This window comes from Myotis davidii, unplaced genomic scaffold, assembly GCF_000327345.1.
Source record: "Myotis davidii unplaced genomic scaffold, ASM32734v1 scaffold125, whole genome shotgun sequence".
Classification (NCBI taxonomy): domain Eukaryota; kingdom Metazoa; phylum Chordata; class Mammalia; order Chiroptera; family Vespertilionidae; genus Myotis; species Myotis davidii.
Genome location: NW_006299390.1, coordinates 5,172,486 through 5,194,780, shown reverse-complemented (window position 1 = coordinate 5,194,780; position 22,295 = coordinate 5,172,486). Strand labels below are relative to the sequence as shown.

The window sequence follows — 22,295 nt, the reverse complement described above, 5'->3', positions numbered from 1 at the left end:
TCCAGGCCATCTCGTTCAGTCCCAATTGGCCAGACCCCAGCAGCAACCTAAACTACTGGTCAGAGCATCTGCCCCCTGGTGGTCAGTGCACGTCATAGCAACTGGTCAACCAGTTGACTATCTGTACCCTGGTGGTCAGTGCATGTCATAGCGAGCAGTTGAGTGGCCTTCGCATATCATTAGGATATTACACTTTGGTTGGTTGAACAGACGGCTGGAGGACCAGACACTTAGCATATTAGGCTTTTATTATATAGGATTAGCATTTTGACAGTTTGTAATTGGTAATTCCTACTTATCCCCTCTGTACTGTTTGTTCACTCACTCATGTCATATAAATTTCAACTGGCTATTGATTTACTTTCTTAATACTACTGTGCAACCACAGATTAGTAGAAAGGCGTATGGCTTCTTTTTACTCTTTATGCCAGTATCCCTCAATATTATAAAACGATGATCCTTTCCATCAAAATGAAGTCTTATGTCCAATCTTCCTTTTCTTAACTACTGTGCAGGCAAGACCTGGATGGATGCCGCTCACTCACCCTTTACCTGAGAATAGAGATAATGTTTCATGCTGTGAGATACCACAATTGCTGGTTCATTCTAGTAGGATCAAATTTTGTTCTTTATTTTAGTTGCCTTCCCCTCCCCTGAATATCTTTTCAACCAAAGAAAAGTTGACTCTGTAATTAAATACACTGTTATAAGCTACTGTTTGATCTCGTGAACGATCTTATGTAAGAAAACTTCTGGTTCCAAATAAAGAATGTTTTAGGCCAGTGGTTCTCAACCTTGGCTGCACATTAGAATCCCCTGGGAATCTTTTTAAAATCCTGATTTCTGGGCCTCATCCTCCGGAAATTCTGTTTCTTTGTTACTAATGTTGTGGCCCCACCCCATAACAAAGAAACAGGTGATTCTAACGTGCAGCCAAGGTTGAGAACCACTGTTTTAGGCACTCACAAGTTTAAATTGGTTTAATGGCAGGTGGGCTTTACAAATAAAAGTGAGGTATTCATCTTGACATTCCTTCCTTAAGAAAGGAAACAAATACACTAATTTTTACATTCTACTAAATCCGTTTCTTTGTCTAGAAATCAGTAATAAAACACAAGGGAATTATTACTCTAGCATCACCCTTTCTTTGAGAATATATCTGTGAAGAAGGATGAATGTAATGTAAACACTGACTTGTTTGGTTTGTTCGTCTTTAAGCATCTTGTATGAATCTAACAAATTAAATCAGGCTCTTCTTTAGGCACATCTGTGGAGGTTACACACAAGCAAACAACACAGCAGCACACCATATAGCACAGTGCAGGGGAACCTAGTGGTAGAGACAGCAAAGTGAGGGATTAAGGAGAGGAGCAGAAATGGTCAGAATTGGGAGCACTTTGCTGTGTGCTCCCAAAGTAGGACCATGCTCCCTCCTTCTACTCCTTCTTTACTGGGCCAGGCAAACGTGAAATGGCCTTGCGAAGGCAGGCGGACAATCTGCACTCCGGGAAGTGTGGCTTACGGTGGTTGCAGACAACCTTTTGAGCTGGATGTGAGCTTTGTGGGGGGTATTCTCCCTGCACTGAGAGGACCTAGAGCCCTGTGGGAAGTGCTGTGTCTCCTGCTGGAGGAGGGGACCCCATCCCATGCAGCTCATTGCTAGGCAACCAAGAGAAAGCCATCACCATCTCTCACTGGACAATTCTGTTTGCCTCTTGCCAAGACAATGTTACATAACAAGCAGGTTATTGCTTATGCTATCATTTCTGAGATAGCTTATGTATTTTGTTAATTCCCTCTTTGGATTAAACATGCCATGTTTCTTGTGTTTGACTACAGATGGTCTCATGTTACCAATCAATATCATCACCTACTTGGGAGTCATATCTTAGACTGAGACTAAGTTCTAAAGTTAGCACATAAAAATGAAAATTGCATACAGTCAATTATCCTAACAATCCCTTAAGAGCGTATAGTGTTGGAGACTAGCATCCTGAAAAAACACAGCCATTTATTTTCCCTTGGTGTTGGAAAAAAAATTCCTTCCGGAATCAAAGTAGTTGGCAGGCATTTAGTCTTTTTGATCTTTAATAGATACCTCACTGGAATCACATTCAGCTCAGAGAAATGTTAATATTGTTGGAAGAATAAGGGAACTGCATCAAAATAAGGAAACAGCAGGTTGGTGTTATTCTTTGGGCACCCTGCTATTAAACAAAACAGGATGGCCACCTGATCAGGCAAAATGTAATACCCTTTTCCCCAACATGAGAACTATATATATATATAGTTTCACCTCTTTTTAAATATGCAGATAATGTTCTTCAGAATTTTTGTGTCTGTCACAGAACATGATGTTAATAATTTGTTCTAGCTTGCATCCATGATTTTGCACTTACAGGCTGGTACAAGATTACACTTAGCTTCCCTGGCTTTTATCTGTTAAATGAGTAGTTTGGATTAGGTGATTGATGAGGTCTCTTCTAGTTCAAGGAACATCCACTACACCTTGTGTTAATAAGAATAAATGTGGCTGTTTTCCTGTATTCAGCCTCATTAACTTTCTCATTATGATGTCTGATCAAAGAATACTTTAAACAATAACCTACAGGGGTGAGCAACAGTAGGTTTATAGTTGTAAGTACACAAAACAAGAGTTTACTCTTGTATTGTTATTTATTTGTTTATTTATTTATTTATTATCGTATAATTACTGTATTGTATTAACTGTAAACCTACCTTTGCCCACCCCTGTCCACTACCATTCTTTTATTTTAATGATCTGAACAATCCAATCATACACATGTTATGGAAGGGTGGATTATTATAGTAGAATCTCCTTACAAAGCTTTGGAAAAAAAATAAAAATGTATTTGGTTCCTATAGACAGGAGACTGATGTTAAGATTATCATTGAAAGGGCAGAAAGATAAAGATAAGCTTATAAACCAAAGGTCAAGGTAAGAACTACTGTATTTTTCACCACTGTCACAGCTGAATGTATTTGAAGGGATATTGCTTTCCCATTTTTTCTGTAATACAAAGTCACATTATTAACCATTATTTATTACTAGTAGTTAACAAATTTCATATTTATCTAGGTGAAGTTACATTATAATAGACTCAGCTAATTATATAGTAAAAATGGATAAATCACAAAAACTTTATCAAATTTCACATATTAAAATTCAATATAGCTAAGTAAGAAGAACTTTAAAATTGTCAAGAGAAAATATTCTGTTCTATGGCTGAGAAGTTGACTGGGTCTACTGCAGACAAAACCAGTAAAATTAGTTTGGCATTAATTTGGTCTGGAAGAAAGTCACCATTAGAAGTTTGGTTTCTGAAAGGCTATTAAGGACCACTGTTGAGACTGCCACCATGTAAAGATAGTTCCGGTTTCCATTAAGCACAACACTCATACATGGAGGGTGACCAAGTCCCCTCATGCTATTATTCCATCACTTTCCTTCGTTTTAATTAGGCATCAAAAACACATGACTATATTTTCAGGTATATAAAATGATAGGAATAGTTGTCTTTTTTCTGTAATATTACTTAGAGATTTAGTTGGGAGCATTGACTTAATATGTAACTATTAGTTAACCCAGAAAAATAGTAGCTACCATCTATCAGGCCTTTTACATAACTCATTTAATCATCACCATAATGCTTTAGATACTATTATGCCTGTTTTGCAGACAGAGAAACTTAAACTTAGAGAAGCCAGGCCATCAAGCTAGTAAGTGGTAGCAATAGAGCTGCAGTCCAGTATAGAAATTAAGAGACTTTATGCTGTCCATATTTAAAATACACTTGACTCCAGAACTCCAAATATAAAAATAATGTTAGTCAACTTATATTTATACAATACTTTATTTACTTTGAAACTTTCACATATTATATTTGAGTGCTCTTCAAAACAGTCCTCTGACGTGGATGAGATATTTATAGATGAAGCAGTTGCAGTTCAGAGATATTAGGGGAATTTCACAAAGGCAGTGCCTGATAGAGTCTTCAGACTGGTAGCGTAAACCCCAATGCCGGTTTGGTCTCAAAGATGGTAGAGAATGACAACTCGGACTCACTGTAATTGGCTTTCACTTTGGTGAAACCCAAGAGGTACACCTGAGATTGAGAGTACCAAGAGTCAGGTGGCTTCCCTGGCCTCTGTTATTCCTCATGACCTAACCTACCACTTACAGGTGACTTTCATGTGAGTTCCCACCAGCACTTGAGGTTCTGCCATGTTACCACACAAAGAATTTCTTGCTAAGTAAGTACTATGTTTTCATTTCTTACTGCATCACCGGCCCTGAGGAAGACCTAACAAATCCTTTTCAAAGTTTGAGGCAAGACAAGCACGGTGGTGTTATTGAATACTTCCATTCTCACTCGTGTACAACTTTAAGCATATTCATAAATATTAGTGCAGAACCATCTTTTCATTATCATAATTGCCAAAGGCAGGGTGCAGGTTCAACTTCCGGTGTTGGCAAGGGCAGAATACAGGAAAATTAGAGTTAGGACAAGCCCTGAGGGAAGCTGAAAGGCAACCCTTTGAGGAGACCCTTCTGGTTTGAAAACCATGTTACCCTAAACCAGGCCTCCTGGCTAGCCTAGTTCATGCTCTTATTGCTAGTTTACTTCTCACTTTCTACAAAATGCAAAACATGTCCACACACATATATTCTTTCTTGTGAAATGTGATCCGTCCCTATTTCTATATACATAATCATTGGGATCGTTAAAAATATCATTTAATAATCAAAACAGGGTGCTATAATTTTACATTTTTGTTTTCAGAAAATCAGCAGGTAATTTACAATGATGGGAAAGTTTTACAATGAACAACTGACTAAAAGAAATTGAGAATCACTTGAAAAATAAGTGTATATTTGTGTCAGAACCACATAAATCAAACTTGTTGGGTTTGGCACTACACAGAGTTGGATTTGATTCCTGCATCTGCCCCTTACTTTGAAGCCCGCAGGAAATTGCTTACCCTTTCTGAGGACCAGAAGAATTATAAGCATGAAGCCTATCTAGCGGAGGTACATAGTACTTGCTCAACAAATATTAATTCCCATCCCTACCATCCACCATTCTCCCTTTATTCTCTCCTCTGACGTACTTAAGGCTGACATTCATTCTTCAGGGTTTTTTTCCATGAGTTGTGGCATCCATTAAATAGAATTTAACCCCTTCCCCGGCAGAAACGTGTATACTCGTTTTCACAAAATGTTCTTTTTCAGTCGTCGACGAGTATACTAAGAAAATATGGTAAAAAAATATGGTTTATAGGAAGACGAGTTACAAACTGTTTTCATAACCAGCATCAAAAATACTATATAGAACCAAAATAAAAAAATCAGCCTGAAAAAGAAACGTTTTTAACAAAAAAATTGTTGGGGAAGGGTTAAATCTCTGTAGCTATTATGTAACTTTAAAAGTTTGCAAAATGATACGTTCTTCTGAAATAATCCAACGTGATGCCTTACATCTTCTTTACGTACAGATTTAGGATAAAAAACACAAACTTAGCCAATGTGGGGGCCTAAATTCTCCAACCTTGTATGTGTATTATGGAAAGGAACAAAAAATTATGTGAAAATACACCCCCATTACAGTTGAATGAAACTGTCATCTTGTCCAGCAATTTTCAACCTTTTCCCTCTCATGACACACATAAACTACTTAGTAAATTCTGTGGCATACCAAAGAATATTTTTTTCTAATCTGACAAAAATAAGTTTAATTTAAATCCATTCACACTGGACAGCTAGTGTTGTGTTGGCAGTTGTCATCTTATTTGACAATCTAAGGGAAAAGAAGCCAGTCAGTGCCCCTGCCTAAGTAGTCAGGTATGGGATGTTTCCAACTTTCTTGTGGCACACCACCATGCCTGCCATGGCACACGGGTTGAAATCGCTGATCTGATCCCCGGCAATGGCATGCTTTTAGACAGTGTGTCAATGATGTAAAACTCTACAACAGCACTTACCCCTCAAAAAGCAATCTATTACAGACAGCAATGCAGGAACTTGTTGCCACCTTTATTTCCTCTTGGTACTGCTGAACTTTTGTTCTCTATTCCCACTACTTCTCTTTTTCCTTTCTTCCCTGGGTCCTTACCTTTTAAGAACAAGAACCCCCTGCTCACACTGAGCCCCATGGTCATTTCTTAATGGCCAGGCATCAAAAGGTTCTGTGCAGATTCTAGGCATCCAGACAGTAGGTCCTTTTCTCTTTAAGACTCATCTAAAGTCTTGTTAAATTTTGTTTTTCTGATTCCTCCTGCATTACTTTCTAGCATATAAAAGGAGTAGCTATGTATTTTATTTCCTCCTGGTCCGGCTGGTAATAAAGACACAGTAGGCAAGAATGAGACTTTTCAAAAACTTGTTCTCACTCTGATTATTGGACTTGGAAACCTGGGGAGTTTGAGTATTACACAGAATTGGGTATCATAGAATTGGAATTATTCTCATGTTCTGTTGACTCAGGATCTGCCACAGTCTTGCCCCCAGCCTTGTCCATCTCCCCTCTTTAGATCTCTTTTCCTGTCTCCCTCTTTCCTGGATAATCCCTGGCATCGGTGATGTTGTATTCATGATTCCTCACTGTTCTCAATGTCCTTGGTTAATTCTTTGATTCTCTTCGGAGTCAGACTCCAAAGTATCCCTGTATCCTTGGCTATGTATATCATTATATATGAATGACATGTATGCACAGGTATATATCACTTACAGTAGTCATAGTTTTGGAGTTCCATATTTTATAACTTAGGCTGTATTGTGACTTCACATTTGAATCACTCATAAATAATTTATTAAGAAACAGCAGTCCAGTTCAACATAGAATATAATACAGGTCAGACTATTCTCACCCTTCCTAGCACACTTTAATATCTAGTTCCCTAGAAAATATGATTCTTCATAGTCATGAAGCACCTCTTATTCAGCCTCTTAGGCACAGGTGAAATAGTAATTAGTACATTGTACATAGCCAGTAAATGATGCATGGCATTTACCCAAATGCAGATTGGTTAAATCACACATGCTAGTCCTAAGCTTCATATAAGTTCTGACTGTCATGGCATATATTTTATGACAGAATTAAACTGAAAATAGTGAGATTTGGCACCTTCCATGCATACCTGCTCCATCTTTGCATTTATTCAGCAAATACTTATTGAACACTGGTTACCCCATGCCTTAAAGAAATTAGTGGAGCCTCTTTGACCACCTTAGAAATAGTTTACTTATGGTGCAATCTCCACTTGAAAGCTGCTCTCTTCTCTCTCTCTCACATTGACCCAAAGATCCATTTCTAAACTATCAACTGAAATCAAGAAGTTGACCAGTGGATATAAAAAGAATTATTCTTGATTATGCACTAAAGAACTCAGGAGAAGCAAGGTGGGGTGAACAGCCTGGACTATGGAGGGAACACAGGTCATGTGAAGGTCAGAGAATAGTCTTTATAACGCTCAACAGACCTGTCTCGTGTGTACTGACTGGCCCAGGATGTATATCTGTCCTCCTGTTTCTTCCATGCCCTCCCACAGTGAAGGAGGTAGCAGTCAAACAGAATGCTGACCTGGGACTACCTTTGGCAGCATAGCCGATCAACTACAAATATTTCCTCTGCTCTGGGCATTTCACAATTCTGAACCTTCTGATTTCATGAGCCCTCTATTCTGAAGCACTAGTACTCCCCACGGCCCCATACAGAAAATGAGACTTCCACACAAATCTTATCAGGCTAAATCTTATCAGGCCTTAGTCAAGTACCTTTACTTACTTTCTCGGCTTCTATTTCATTTTATTTTTTATTGATTTTTTTACAGAGAGAGGGAGAGAGAAAGATTGATTGGCTGCCTCCTGTGTGCCCCCTACCAAGAATCGAGCCCACAACATGTGTTGCAGGTACCCAGACCAGGAATCAGCGCACAGGACACTGCTCAGACAACTAAGCCACAGGTATATAAGACTTAGGCCAGGGCTTTCTCAGCTTTTAATTCAGGGGACTGACAACTCTAATGCACATTAGAATTGCGGTACCTGGGAAGCTTTTATTAAAAAAATGCCAGTGCCTGTGCCTCATTCAGAGATTATGGCTCAGCTGACTTAGGGCGGGCCTGAGTCTCCTCTGTTTTTGTTTTGTTTTGTGAACTCCTCGGGTTTGTCCTGAACTGCAAAGCACTGCCACATACAGGATGTTCAAGAACGGAACCTCATTTTTGAATATCCTGACCCCTTGGGCCATTTTAACACGGAAGTATCAATAGTCTTTTCTTTTTGTAAAGGGAAAATGGTGTTGTTAGGATATACCACTTCAGAATATGTCTCTTACCCCCTGAGCCCTTAACATTTAAAGATTTCTACTAGAAAAAATGTGACAATACACTAGATATAGCCAGAGTTAAGAACTCTCAGTAGCTTCACAAGTGCCTGTTCTTTATGGAAGCTATATGAATAAGCTAGTAATTATCTTTCAGAGCCTAAACAATGAGGAGGGGATGCCATTTGCCATTCACACTCTCTCTAAACATTGTAAGACCCCCAAATCCTTGCTAAAGGGACCAGAAACTATTCATTTTGGAAGTACAAGGAAGACAAGGCTACCTATTCAGCTACCATCATATTTCTTTGTGATAAGTCTTTTAAAACTTTGATCGTTTTAAGTTTTAAATAAATGACTTCATTTGTGACGATGTAAATGTTCTGTAGCAATTATCTCAGGATACTGAAGTCACAGCCAGCTTCTACTATTTGTGGGGCACAAGGTATGTCAGACTAGTTCATTGATATTTTCATTCTCTGTTAAGTCTAGAAACTCACTTTCATGGTGAATGGAATATTTTTGGCATTGTGTCCATAAAGCAGGTGGCTACATATTGACTTTTTTAAGGAAGTAATTATGTGCAGGTGGAAAGTTGGAGGATCCCAATTGTATATGTAAATGAACCCTGGGGTGTTCTTATAATGTGTTTTCTAAGGATGAAGTTATGCAGCATATGATGAACAACACCTAGCCAAAGAGAAATAGAACGGGTAGGAAATGAGGAAAGCTGATACTTTGATACACCTCAAAGTTGTTTCTTGGCTTCTGGAAATCGGTTCCATATACTTTTAAACAAAAGTCTTAAAACACACACTCATCATTTCGTAATTATTTAATAAAAATTTACCGTCTTTCCCTCTCTCCAATGCTCAGTACACAAAGATGGGCCACGAACAGAGGTGTGCACAGTCTAAAGAGGAAAATCAACCCTTTTAACACAGTATAGTAAGGTTATGTTAGCCCTTTAAGTTCATTACTGTGAATGATCACTTAGGACGTTGTATACTACATCACAGAAATCTCTCTATCGAAGACCTGGAAATAAAGATCTCAAGACTCAGTAACAGAAATACTATAACCTTCGGAACAACTGTCTTGGCTTATCTTAAATACTCTGAAGAATATAAATGGTTTCTCTCTCCCATTGAATTAGCAGCTAGAAAGCTCAAAGCTAATTTGCAATGTAACTCCAGTAAACAAGTAGGACACTGTATTATCAATTTTGTCTATTGATCTTCCACTCAGATTCAACTGATTTCACCCTGATTTTATTTACTCTTCATTGTCGTTCTTTAAAAGTAATTCAAATCCTCTTAATGATGAGGCAGGGTGTAAGAAAATAAATAAACTAAGCATAATGCAGGCTAGGAATGTTGCTGGCAGAGATTAGGAAGGGGGCTATGGGACAGAAGGAGAAAGCATTAAGATAATAATTGCAATAACATCAGCCACCAGTTGGGTCCCTCGGCCTGGCCTGCAGGGATCCAGCTGAAACTGGCAGTCTGACATCCCCCAAGGGGTCCCGGATTGCGAGAGGGCACAGGCCAGGCTGAGGGACACCACCGGTGCACGAATCTGTGCACCGGACCTCTAGTTATTAATAATAATAATAAAGAATAAGTTACTTTTGAAGAATAAGTTATACCTTAAAGAGTAAAAAATAATTACCTTACAATTGTGGGGTCCTCCATATGTATCTGTGCTTTACAAACATTATTTTTCTTATCTTCACAGCAACCCCAAGAAGTAGATATTAATGTTCCCATTTTATGGATGAGGACATTGAAGCTCAGTATTTTGCCCAAGATGCCACCGCAAACCCAGGCTGTCTTGCTTCAGGCATTGCACCACTGATACCCTGAATCTCACCTGACAAGATAAGAGGCTTGGTAGGGTGTTGCTGATGTGAGTAGCTCCAAGTATGTGATGCAACCAAAGGCGAAGCTACAGAGATAAGTAAGGGCAACCTCAGGAATAGTATTTCCTTAGATAATAGAAAGATCTCAAGGATTTTGGTAAAGGGGAGTGGAGACAAGGAAGAGAGGCTTCAGACTCTGGCACTGACTGAGTTTATGGGCAAAGAAGCTCTGAAAGTTCATAGTTCAATACACACCACAGATCTTGGTGACTTCTTGGTGTACCAGAGCATTGCAGTAGCATTTACTTCCAATGAAAAATAATTTTACTAAAGACAGATTTACAATGAACCGCACACCAGTAAGTTCCAGTACCAAAGAACATTGTTAAGGTATAAGAACTCCCATCCTAACCAGCACCATAGCCTATACCAGAGGCGATATTAGAGAAAGATCCCAGTGCTGTTAGAGTCCCCACCCCAAAGCCTTTCCTGTGGACTTAGGGTGATAACAGCTGCTACTAATGGTTTAGTATGTCTCTGCTTGAAACCTTGTGTTGAAATTTGTTATTTCATTGGATCCTCACAAGTACCCCAGGGGGAAGGGAATATTATGCTCATATTATAGATGAAGACACTAATGTTCAAGTTTAATAACTTGCCCAAGGTCACACTGTTAATCAAGCACTAGGGCTGAATTTTGAATCCAGGACTAATTGGCTGCAGGGCCTATATAGTGGCAGCTACCCCACCCTGTCCCCCATGAGGAAAGAATTCGGTATTGCAATGGTCTCCTCATGTTCCTGACAATCGATTTTCTCTCTCACCAGGAATTATTTGACATGTATTAATATAAAATTGTTTGTTGAGATTTTGATTCTTTTACCTCCTCTGCTTTCTGATGGATAGTTCTAGAAAATATAAAATGAGAGGACTGTGTGTGCACGCATGTGTGTGTATATGTGCACATTAAATATGTCTGCACTTGCTATTGTGAAATCACACACTGAAAAGAGAAGGTTTGTGATGGAAGGTACATCTTAGAGATAGACATGGTCAAATCCCCATCTTTTTCACTTACTGGACATATGATTTAGAGCAAGTCATCTGGCCTCCAATGTATCAGTCTCATCACCTTAAAATGGGATAATAAGAATACAAGACAGCCGAAACTGGTTTGGCTCAGTGGATAGAGCATCGGCCTGCGGACTGAAAGGTCCCAGGTTCGATTCTGGTCAAGGGGCATGTACTTTGGTTGTGGGCATATCCCCAGTAGGAGATGTGCAGGAGGCAGCTGATCGATGTTTCTCTCTCATTGATGTTTCTAACTCTCTATCTCTCTCCCTTCTTCTCTGTAAAAAATCAATAAAATATATATATTTTTTTAAAAAAGAATACAAGACAATTGCCATTAAGCTGAACTAAGGGAATTTATATATAGTAGCTAGTACAGTGTTGAGTGCTCAGTAATTGTTCATTCCTCTTCTAACCTGTCTCTTCTTCCATAATCCATAATTCTATTTCTGTATGTAAAAAGAATCAAAATCAATGTATATGCCAGGTTTCTTGTGGTGTGTTCATATCCTAGAGAAAGAGCCACATGGCACTGAAGCTGGGCAGGGTCATTGGTTTCTCTCCTTTCTGTGGAAGGGAACTCTAAATTTCACAGAATTCATTATGCTGTAGGGATGCTAGAAGGCATGCTTTTCTATAATCCCTATGTCTAGCTGGCCCACAGGTGCTTCCAGCCTCCTGTCTCTAATACCTATGAATGTATCATCTCACTATGCAGAAAGGAAATGTACTCGACTTTTGATTGATCTCAGCATCAACCATCCTGCAGGTATTCTACAACTTGCATAACAGCCCTGGGCGTCTTTCCCCCTAGATCCCAGCCCTCTTTGGTTGCTATAGGAGTAAATTAATCAGTGAATTACCTTACTCTAGGGGCTTTGCAAAGCTTAGATGATACTCTTCTCTTCACCATTTGGTGTAAATTTCATTTGTTGACCATTTATTTAAATGCACCAAATTTACCTCAGACTAACAGTGTAGACCAGAAAGCAAGTGCACATTCTGGTTCTTCTGGCTGAATCATCCATAAGTGTAATGTAATAAGATCGGACGGAGCCATTGCGACGTGGCTCCTGTCACGGAAACACATGCTGTGCGTAGGCGGGCCCAGCAGAGGCTGACTTCATACCTGGTGGGCACTTGCCTATAATCACATTCGGTGTTTCTTACTCACCTGCTCTCTGCAGAGCTGTACAAATGTTCTCTGAAAGGGCTTGGCTCCACCCTTATCCTAATTCGAACTTTTCTTTTTCAGCCACATAAACAGAAGAACACAGTTTGAAAACCCTGTCCTGGAAGCAAAACGGAAGCTACAGCAGCATAACATGCCCCACACGGAACTTGGAACCAAGCCGCTGCAGGCCCCAGGTTTCCGAGGTTGGTACCTGTCACCATGCAATGTTTCAAAGGGAAAAAACTGTCCATCCAACCGCCTGCTCTTCCAACACACATGCCTTTATGTGGACCGTTTCAAATAATCTACCTGCTTTTCCCAAACCCCCCTATTAGCTTTAGCTGGGCGTTTGCTGTTTCTAAACTTAACGTATTTAGCAACCACAGATTCATAAAGCCTGGGGGAGTACGTTATAGGAATTTACAGCAGGTTGCCAGGTGGCGATTAATGGGTCTGACAATGGTACTTTATTATTTTTTTTAATATATTTTTTACAGAGAGGAAGGGAGAGGGATAGAGAGTTAGAAACTTCGATCAGCTGCCTCCTGCACACCTCCCACTGGGGATGTGCCCGCCACCAAGGCACATGCCCTTGACCGGAATCGAACCTGGGACCTTTCAGTCCGCAGGCCGGCGCTCTGTCACTGAGCCAAACCGGTTAGGGCTGACAATGGTACTTTAAACTGCAGAGATACTTAGGGAATCATAAATTTGTCCTCAAAACACCAAGCACCAGAATGAGGCTCGTTCTTCTTTGTGGCAGTAGACAACTCCTCATCGACAATACCTAGGCCCAAAGCCGGCCGCCCCCGCCCTGCCCCGGGGAGGTGGCGCAGCGTGAGTGACCTGTCCTATTATCCGCACATCCACGCCTGGAGGCCCTGGCCCTGGCCGATCGGTATGTCTGGGGCTGCTTGTGCACCTGACTACACCATAGGGCCACGCAGTGGGATGAGATGCTGCACAAACCTTTCACGTCTTCGTGGGCTCTCTTTCTCATCGCAAAAGCAAGGAGGCTTTTGTACGCGGGGGCCTAGGTTGCCTGCTGATGATCTTCACACCATACACTACAGCACACTTGCCGTGAATGTAAAGGTCTCCCGCTGTAAACGCTGCTTTCATAAAGGAAACCTCAGTGACGAGATTACATATGTGTGTGTTTTCATTTTTAAAGAAGCTTTCTCTATTTTTCACAAAGATATCTGTGATGTGTAATAGACCAAGTAAAACTCAAATATAACTCATTATTTTGTGTCCATTACATATCACCAAAAATGTAACAATAGCAAAAGTATCATAGAAAGTACATAACTGAGTTACCATGTATAGTTTTGCTGATCCAACTACCAAATAATGTCAACCAAACTATAACAACTATATATATATATATTACATATCATACTTGATTGTGATAGCATTGAAAATATATTAATTCGGCTTCCCAGTGTGACTATTATTTTTAAAGCATTTAATATATTGTTAGGAAGATATTTATTACAGATCATAGCTGCAAAAGCATATTATATAACAAATTAATGGTCAAACCTATAAGAGTGGACTCAAGTTCTGTTCTGATTATTTAGGTATATGATTTGAATGTGTCAACATATTGTTACAAAATGTGTTACCTTTACATTCATCATTTTATCTAGAAATATTGGCTTGCCTTTTGCTCACATTTTAGAGAATCCTAAAACACTACCAGGCCAGTAGAAACTGATTTATCTGCTTGTCTTTATAGCATCTCATTAGCATAAGTTAACTCAGTCCCACATCCAGGTACTTTTTCTAAACAATTTAGACGTTGTGGCTCGGTGGCAACATTCCACAGCTTCTATTCTCTTTAAACCAAAAGAATCCATTTCGGTTTCAAGGTTTTGTGCAGGACCAGCCACGTACAGGCTCGTACCTGGACACCTTTAGAGCCAGAGGAATGTACCCAGACACCTCTGGGCTCCTCTTTATCCGCTGATGGCAGGTTGATTCAGCCCTTTTTAAGCGCAAGAAGGGCTACTTTCGTGAATGAAAACATTGACTTCACAACAAAAAACCTCTCTCCGAATCCAGCAGCTTTTCTGCCTTTCCCTGGATGCGTGGACTGCTCTGTGTGTGCAGGCAGTGCTGCGAGCTTTGCCCCTGCAGCGCCTCCCCGCTGCTTGCGTTTCCTGGGGAGGCCGCACATGTACCCGGGCTGGCTGCCCGGCTCGCTTCCCCGCGTGAGAACTCGCCTTGACACGCGTGTGTTTCTTTTAACTTACATATTGGCCCACGTAGAGAAGCCGCTCTTCACCCGGGATGCCTCCCAGCTGAAGGGCACGTTCCTCAGCACCACCCTGAAAAAGAGCAGCATGGGGTTCGGCTTCACCATCATCGGCGGGGACGAGCCCGACGAGTTCCTGCAGGTGAAAAGCGTGATTCCGGACGGGCCCGCGGCGCAGGACGGGAAGATGGAGACGGGTGAGTTCCTCGGTGCTGTTTGGGATCATGGTTTCGCCACATCTGTTTTTCGACGGCAGAATAGGAGGCGCCTCTTTCTGTGTTCTTGATTTGAGGGTCAAAGGTCACTTCACTTGAGGGGAAAACCACCAATTGTTTTTCCTAATTTTAAGAGGATCACATTGAAGTGTTTTGGAAACAGCTTGAAATGTCATGGTGGCCCCATTGTTCAGGCTGCCCCTTCTCTTCGCTGGGTTCAGTGGGCTCTGGAGATTGACACTTTTCTCATTTAATTCTAGAGTTTCTTCTTAGGGATGTGATTAACATTTCACACTTTTCTAGCTTCTATTCAGCCATTGATATGTTTCATATGAATTAATCTTGTAGTATTCTCATGCTGAATTGCCTGGGTTATATATTTAAATATTCATGCTTATCTCATAGAAAAAAAAAATGTAAGTGGTCTTCACCTTTCTATGTCCCCATATGCTTTAATATATAGATTTTTTTTCTCTAGTCCTTATGAATTAATTTTCATATGCAGTTACTTGGATGTCTATCAAATTATATTCAAAATTAATTTAGCATGGAAATGCAGAGGCAAATTGCTAAGGCTAAAAATTATAAAATATGAAAGGTGCACAGAGGTCAAGAAAAAAGTAATGAACTAAGTCTGATTTTGCAGTCTAATTTTAAATTCTTCTTCCTGGCCCATGACCTTGGATTAGTCCCATAGTTTATAAATACTTATGCAGGAAAAAAAAAAAGAAGAAATCAAATTTGATCTTGTTATTTAAAATACTGATTTGAGAATTGTGTAGTGTTGTTTTTGAAATGCCTTAGAGTATTATAAAGTCTAGTAACTATACTCCGAAGAACTATATCACCATTTCACATTTTTCACAAGATTGATTTTATTTATTATATAAACTTGTGAAAGTCAATGGGTTCTCGTAGATACACAAAGCAGAGAATTACTTTTGAGGAAAAGTTATGTCTTTTGTATGGTCTATAGATTTATAAATTGTGATTCCATAGATTTTAAAGTGCTTTGTATATGAAGAAACAACATAAAATTGAGATACTCATCTGGAATTTTTATTTTCAAAAATGATCAGTGCTTCATTGCCAATTCCTAAGTGGTTTCTATAGAAATTGTTTCTTTTCAGGGTCACCTAATGAGTACATTTGTCACTCCCACTCACTAGTGAGTTATAATACATTTAATAGAGGCTTTATCTCCTGAAAAGTTGAGTGAAGTTTCAAAACTAACTAGTGTTTTCAAGCACTACTGTTGTGAAAAATTGTGTACATAATTTTCTGCAAAAGTGAGCTAGAGAGTGTCCAACTCTACTGATTCATCTGGTGCTATTTCACTAGATAGCCACACCTTTATGTTGCCAAAAAATCACAGAGAAACATCAAATGACTCAACTAAAAATCATTCTCATGCCCACGATTAAAATAAGAGGAAACTATGGTAACAATGTCATCTTAGCTGAGGGGGAAAGATCTCCAAAGCTTTTGAACTTCAGTGAAATGGTTAACAAACCTACTCCTTTTCATGATAAAGAATACAGTGATTTTTTTCCCCCTCTGACCCAACCCTCCACTCCATGTTTTAAAACTAGAAAAGACCTCTTTCGCGTAAATTTAAAAGACAAAATAAAATTAATATATTTGCACAGCTAAGCTTTTCCCCTTCCTGCCTGTTTTCCTAGTTTGCTGCACCTACACTGTCTAAGCTAGCTGTATTCAACAACAAAGCCAAAGGTTTATGTAGAGTTTATGAAGTTTTTTTTCCCAAGATAATCACAAAACAGGCTCTCATAGAGAAAGAAGAGCCTATTTACTGTCTCATACTTTTTCCTCTATTTATTAATTCAACCTGCTACTAGGCTCTTCTCACAGTCATTGTAGTACACCAGAACTACAAAAATGGATATGGCCAGGTCCCAGTTCTCCAGGAGGCTATATCTAAGAGTGACCTTGTATATATCAACAAGTAATTGTAACATAAGAATAGGATAAATCTATAAAAACCATGCTATTGGCTATATAATTTTATTGGTCTTTGGTAAGGATGAGAATTTCTCTCATTAGAAAAGAGTTTAATAAAGATTGAAATCTGCTGCTTATTATTTATTCAAAAGTGTTTATTTTAAATTTTGAGATAATTTAAAATAAAATGTGGACACATTTCTGTGGCATTCCACACATTATAATAGAGGGAATGGCTCCTCAGTTTAGTTGAGCTAATATTTAGTGACTCGGTGTCTGTTCCAGGCATTCCATTAATTATTCAGGATGCAAAAATGAAGAGACAAATGTTTCTATCCTCAAGAAGCTGAATAATGAGTGGCATGCTAATGAATATTTATATCAATGCAATAATAGAAATACGTTCAAAGTCCAGAAACAGTGTAAAGGAAAGGGTGACCGATTCAACTGGGAAGTGCTTAGGGAAGGACTCACAGGAACGATGCCTGACAGACTTTTGGATGATGAATAGACCGTTGTTGGGTGGACAAGTGAGGAGAGCTATCTGAAGAGGAAACAGCACATGCAAAGGCCCAGCTGGGAGGATGCCTAGAAAAAGATTTACACTAATATTTTACCTTCAATGAATGTTCATGGGAAGTATCTAGTAAAACTATAACTGCAACTTGTAAATATGAACTATTCAGACAAACATCAAAGAACAGTATAGAATCAAATTTTAAAAACATATATATCATAAATGTACACATACCTATGTATAAAACCTTTCTTATAAACTTTCAACCAATTAAGCATAGAGATATACCCTATGATTTTTTCTTTACTTGTTATCCTGACAGAGCCAGGCAGATAGCAGGTGCTCACTAGTACTGGATGGATAGATGGAAGATGGATGCGCTTAGAAATTAAGTGAAATTTTAATTGGCGGAATCCCACTGTATAGTCTAGTCAGAGTAATCGGGCCAATAGCTTACCGTGGAAGCAAAAAGAAACCAGCTTTCCAGGTTCTGGATGAAATTAAAAAGACAAATGCATGTTAGGGATAAAAATGTCCCTTTTGTAATGATTTCATCTGTAAATGAACCTCAAAAATTATCAAAATTAATAGTCACTTCAGATATAAACAATAAATCATTGGTATTAACCAATGTCACCCTGATACATTTAGTTAATAAAGTTATAAATAGGTGAGGAGTCTCATTTGACATTGAGATAGCATGAAAACATTTTAATCAACTGTTCTAGCTGTAGGTGATCTCTAATTTAGGCAAAGAGATGTCAATCGTTAGTGTGGACGTTAAGAAAAATCCACTCTACCAAAAAGTTTGACCTAGGATCCTACAGAATAGAAACAAGGGTGGGGTGGGAATTCTTCCTTTCTCAGTCAGCACTGAGTCCTGGGAAGGGGTAGAGAACAGAGAAAATGACGGTACTGTGCTCCTCCCTGCTTTTGGACAACTAACTGAGCCAATCCCCAGTCATCATATCATGTTCCAGAAGCAGCTTTCCTAAAAGTTACCATAGTGCCCAGAAACCATCCTACTTCTGATTATTACTAGTAAGTATTCTGCAAGCATTTGTAGGCACCAGAGATCCTGATAGCATTCTTGCAACTATTTTAAAAATCAAGATTGAAAGAGTTGCTCCAACATGCTTCCGTTATAAAGCTTCCCTTGTTACATAAGGTTTCATGTTTTTCCCCAGGCTAATTTTTGAATCAAGGCTTTTGATTTTCAACAAATATAAGAGGGAGAAAAGCTGACCTATCGGTAAAGTTCTCCTGTAGAATGATGAGGCCACTTGTAACCTATTCATTTTTATGTGTCTCCTTCTAATGTGGATCCGTTTTATTAGTAAAGTGGCAGGAAGCTGTCTGAGAGACCAACATCCTGACCTCCTACAGCTCCTGGCATTTCTCCATTTGGCAGATCGATGTCACTGCTCTTTCACTGGTTGCTACCTCTTTATTTGTGTTTCTAGAAGCAGAGGCATACGAATGAATTTGTCAGAATCTCTGGGGGAGATTTTTTAAAATGCATATTCCTGTGTCCCTACATCTACTGATTCCAAATTTCTGGAACTGGTTTTTGGGCATGTGCATTTATATACTTTTAAAAATTGTCAAATCAATATGTGCACAAAGACATCAAAATATTTACAATCCATACAATATTTCCTGCCCTGCCCCTTCATACCTTTCAGGCTCATATCCCAGAGGCACTGATCAGTTTGTATTTTTTTACATGGGGTTTTTGTTGTTTTTCGGTAACTATTTTCACACCTCTAATTAATGTGTTTATACTGTTGTCTTGATTTAACAGTTTCAGACTTGACATATTTATAGTATTTCCTTTTAGAAATAAATGAAGCTTTACCTCTCTTATCCCCCATCTGCCTTACAAACATTCTCCCAATAGAGTTTTGCAACTAATTTTAATATTTATATAGTCTTTGCATTACCACCGCTTTGTAAGTTTGTTCACTGAGCCCAGCGGTGTACCATTAATACACTTTTCCTCTAAACACAATTCTGAAGTTTCACTTTTTCTTTTCTTTTCTTTTTGCTGTATTTTTAAAAACGATAATACTTTTTTTTCCCCTCAAAGCACAGTCATTTTGGGTCCTCTAGACTAGAGGATCTCTCTTTTTTTTTATTCTGGGCATTTTTTTGTCCTCTTACTCCTATCCAGGCCTATTATATAGCTACCGTCCAGCCTAGCAAACATTCTCCATCCTATCTGACCCTCTGACCCTTTGCTCACCATTGCTTTGAAGAAGTGCTTATGAATATTTCTGGGGACTGACCATTGGGGTGGAGACTGAAGACATCTACCAAACAGAACAAACTAATTAATCTTTATGTCCACCTTTTATATCGGTCTAGCACATGGAGCTATGAGGATTTCTCATTCTTCAGAGATTTTAACACTGTGTTGGGATATCCTATTCCATAACTGCATTATCTGAAGTCATGGTTGCCCTGTTGCTCTCTAAGAAACCGCAGATATTAACCTGAGGCCGTAAATGCCATGTGGGCAGATCACTGCTGAGCTATCAATGTGACTGTTATTGCCCCTCTTCAGGCTGGCTCTTCAGTGTTGATTCTCTACTTAATGGCCACTCAATGGTTTCCTACCTCCCCCCACTCCAGTGATTTTTTATTCTTCCCAACCAGTATTATCTCCTTAACAGTTTAATAAAATTCTGTGGTTGTTAACTAAACATCTCCTGAAGAAGAGCTACATATATGTGTAAGAAAGCGTAAGAAATAATTAAATATGCTTCTTGTATCTTATTTCCCACCACCTCGTAAGCAACTTATACTCAGCTCAGGCTTCCTTTGAATTTTGAGCACATAAGCACACACTGTCTCTCCCCATGACTGCTCTCTTACTCACTGGCTGCCTTATGAAAATGTCTTAGTGAGTCACCCAGTTCTTCATCTCTCCCCACTTCCACAGCCAAGTGTTCACATTTAAGAGATACACTAGATGGTTCTTTCCATTGCCAGAAGCAAATGAACTAATCAGAGAAATGGAATTTTTCTATTACTTGAAACATCTATTTAGTTTTCTATTATTGCATAGCAAACTACATCAAAGCTCAGTGATTTAAAAGAACAATCCAATGTTTGCTCCTGGCTCTACATTCTTGCTGGGGATCAGCGGGGTGGTTCTCACCACTAGGCTCACTTTGGGGCTGTCATGCAGCTGCATCATCTAAGTATCTCTTGGGGCTGAGGTGTGCAAGGCGGCTTCACTCACACTGATCCCTCAGCTGGGATGGATGAGACTCCTGAGGGATGACAGGGCCTCTCTCTCTCCACGTGGTATCAACAACAGGGTGGCTGAACTGCTTTCCATTGTTACAGAAAAACTGGAGAAGAGCCAAGCAACACTTAGAGAGATGGAGTTACATTTATTATTACACACGGGCCCAGGGGAAAATGTCTCTCAAATTCTGGGCGAAATCACACAGGAAGTTTCCTGTATTTATACCATTTTACCTTCCTTGTCTCCCAGATATGGGGTTTTTCCAGTTCCCTTTGCAAGTTCTTAAAGAGTCCCTATGTGCTGGGGCTTTGAGACCTCGACCAAAAGCTTGGCCTGACGCCAGCACTGATAACTTTGTCTGGGGAGGGTTTAATGGCCGCTCTGAAATGGGAGTAGTCTTATTTTCTTTATTATTTAAGCCAGCGAGCATTACAGGAGCCAAAATGCAGGGTTAAAATGTCAAACAGCAGTTTTTATATACGATGGATGCTTCAGCGTGGTGGCTTAGGGTTCCAAGAAAGCAGAGGGAAAATGTCAAGCATCTTAAGGCCGAACCTGGACCCAGTATGACATCACTTCCACCCCTTTTATTGATCATAGCAGGTCACAAGCCAGTCCAGATTCAAAGGGAGGGAAACTAGGCCCCATGTTTTTGTTTCTGAATTCCTTGACTTCGTGCAAACTTCCTTGAGAAAATGATCTTTTACTTTCATGGGCACTCTCCCTTCTCACAATTTTTTGAAACAGAAGTGTTGATAATTCTTTGCCTTCCAGTTCTCTTACCATGCTGTGAATAAGTAATAATGAATTATATACCACATACAGAGGTGATGAACAGTAAAATCACTAGGTCTCTAGCTCTATCTTTCTAATAAAAATAAAGGAGGTGGTTGAAGTAATTCAGTTTGTAAGAACTCACAAAATATTCAGACTCAGAACCATGTTAGATAATTTTCTAAATAATTCCTTGATTTGCCAAACCGGTTTGGCTCAGTGGATAGAGTGTCGGCCTGTGGACTGAAGAGTCCCAGGTTCAATTCCGGTTAGGGGCATGTGCCTTGGTTGCGGCTCCATTCCTCTCTGTAGAAAATCAATAAAGTATATTTTTTTTAAAAAAAATAATCCCTTGATTTTAACATCATTTTTGCTTTTTGAGATATTTATGAACTTTGGATGCTACAAGAAAACATCTTGTGCTCTATAAAAGCCAGAAAATAGATCTGAATTTCTAGCCAGCTGGCCAATATAATATCTCCAGTAAAGATGAAATAAACTGTGCTTGTTTAGCTTGTCAATATATTTATTCTTGACTTTTTTTCTAAGCACACCTAAATAGCAAAACCTCACTTCATTTTGTCCAAATACTTAATGTCTCCTCTGCTGGTGATGTGTCTTTCAGATCAATAACAGACATCTCACAGCAAGAGCGCGTGCCACACTGAACACTTTATACCCACTCTCTTCCTTCCGATGATAGGTGATACAGGTGTCATGGTTGACAAAACACAATATCAGCCGCAAAACAAATTGCTTGAAAGGATTAAAACATTTGTTGTATCAAGTCTTAAAATCATGTTATGCTTCATCAATAACTCATCTAGTGTTTTAAGAGCCTTTGTCACCCAAATACATGC

General features: G+C 39.3%; 1 protein-coding gene across 3 annotated transcripts in view; it reads left to right on the top strand.

Annotated features, from left to right (window-relative positions):
• MAGI2 (membrane associated guanylate kinase, WW and PDZ domain containing 2) overlaps window positions 1–22,295 on the top strand; it is a 1,072,297-nt gene that overhangs the window by 897,643 nt on the left and 152,359 nt on the right. For all 3 annotated transcript variants that reach the window (XM_015571231.1, XM_015571230.1, XM_015571232.1), the window contains 2 exons: window positions 12,533–12,654; window positions 14,726–14,908. In XM_015571231.1, coding sequence (XP_015426717.1) covers window positions 12,533–12,654; window positions 14,726–14,908 — 305 coding nt within the window. The remainder of the gene's footprint in view (window positions 1–12,532; window positions 12,655–14,725; window positions 14,909–22,295) is intronic.